Genomic DNA, 1,521 nt, shown 5'->3' on the forward strand with positions numbered 1-1,521 from the left:
AATGATTTGTTGCGCGCGCGTCATGGGGTTGCGTTCTCCATAGAATCGCGTCGGGCCCCGGCTTCCATCGTCATCGGGGAGCTATGGTCTTCAGCCTACATACAGTACTCGCCGTACTGTAACTGCACAGGAACTTAAAGGTAGGTAGGCCTACAACTAACCTTCCTATTATTCTTGCTGTCTGAGGCAACCTCTCAACACAAATCTCTTTGACAGTTTTGACACAACCGGACGGAGGTAGATTCGAGTACGACGACATAGACCAAACCTATTTTTCTTAGTTAGGCCTAGGACCTAAGCCGCAACTAAGGCATGAGTGACCACCGTACACACGACGGCAGCGTGTACCGGAACAACGATAACACACACATGCGACCGCCGAGCAGCCCATTCAAAAATATATAGCGCCCTCACTTTTATACCACCCAAAAAAGTTTTTACAACGTAAATAGGACTATAACAGAGGGTGAGAGCTAGTGAGAAAGAGAGAAGTTAATTGGGTTTAAAATGTATAATGAATAAATATAAAGTATAAAACCAAAAGAAGAGCATAAATTATTTGCTAAAAAGTAATTTTCTGTAGAATTCTATACTTATGAAATCATACATTGAAGCTGATGTTCCCCCGAGAAGATGGGTGGCAAACAGTTAATGAGAGAATTTTTACTAACCGGTTTACTCGCTTTAAGAACGTTTTAGATTAAGGTCGTCAAATACTCTTAATATTTATTAGGCATATATATTCAGCGAAATAATTAAAACAATGGAACATTGCACTGGATACAAATACTAAACATTGTCATTACTAAAATTGAACTTGTTTTTACGGTGATGTTTTAACGAAATATTTAGAATAGACACAACAATGGCGCCATATTGTAGATTTTATTTTAAATTTTATGAACATGATAGTTGTAATTGAGAAACCAACTACGGAAACTCACTTGGATCTCTTCATTTAACGTGCATTTTCTGCACGACTCATTGCCCGGTGAATTTAACGTGGTGAAATTATATTCTGTGGTGTATTATTCATTAATTTTATAGCTTCTTTTGCAGTTTCTGCAGTGGTTGGCTTCTTGCCACCTACCTAATTCAGTGAAATGAATACGCTACGCTGAGGAAACATTGGCTGTAAGAATTTTCAGCCCATCTGTAGTGTCAAACCGTGTTACGCACTGTTGCTTTTCACTTTAGCCATTCGTATGCACACAGCGCTGACAATTATAGCGATTCTTAACTCAACATTGTCAACACAACGTTTTCTCGTTTTACAACTGAAGATGATGTTTTTCAAGATATTATTTGTGGGCTTAATGGCCGGGGTGGAATTCAGCAGCAGTAGTCGAGTCGGTAAGTAACTAGTTGATAACAGGTTTATAAATGCAGGGAACAGTGAAACTGTTCCCTGATAAATGCCTGTGGGTTGTTTGAAATTGTATTAAGAGACGAAACGCCTTCTAGCCGAGCCGTGGATCCTTGAGCAAACGACGATCAGCGCAATGTTGGGGGGGGGGGGGG

The 1,521-nt window shown here is 40.1% G+C and overlaps 1 protein-coding gene across 1 annotated transcript in view; it reads left to right on the forward strand.

The window, feature by feature from the left end:
- The first annotated feature begins 1,060 nt into the window (after nt 1-1,060).
- Nucleotides 1,061-1,521, forward strand: part of LOC117108351 (hemicentin-1-like) — a 51,540-nt gene continuing 51,079 nt past the window's right edge. The window contains exon 1 of the mRNA XM_033250344.1: nt 1,061-1,353. Coding sequence (XP_033106235.1) covers nt 1,206-1,353 — 148 coding nt within the window. The 5' untranslated portion in view covers nt 1,061-1,205. The remainder of the gene's footprint in view (nt 1,354-1,521) is intronic.

This window comes from Anneissia japonica, unplaced genomic scaffold (genome assembly GCF_011630105.1).
Source record: "Anneissia japonica isolate Jap-2015-1 unplaced genomic scaffold, ASM1163010v1 scaffold426_len1935630_cov189, whole genome shotgun sequence".
NCBI classification, from domain to species: domain Eukaryota; kingdom Metazoa; phylum Echinodermata; class Crinoidea; order Comatulida; family Comatulidae; genus Anneissia; species Anneissia japonica.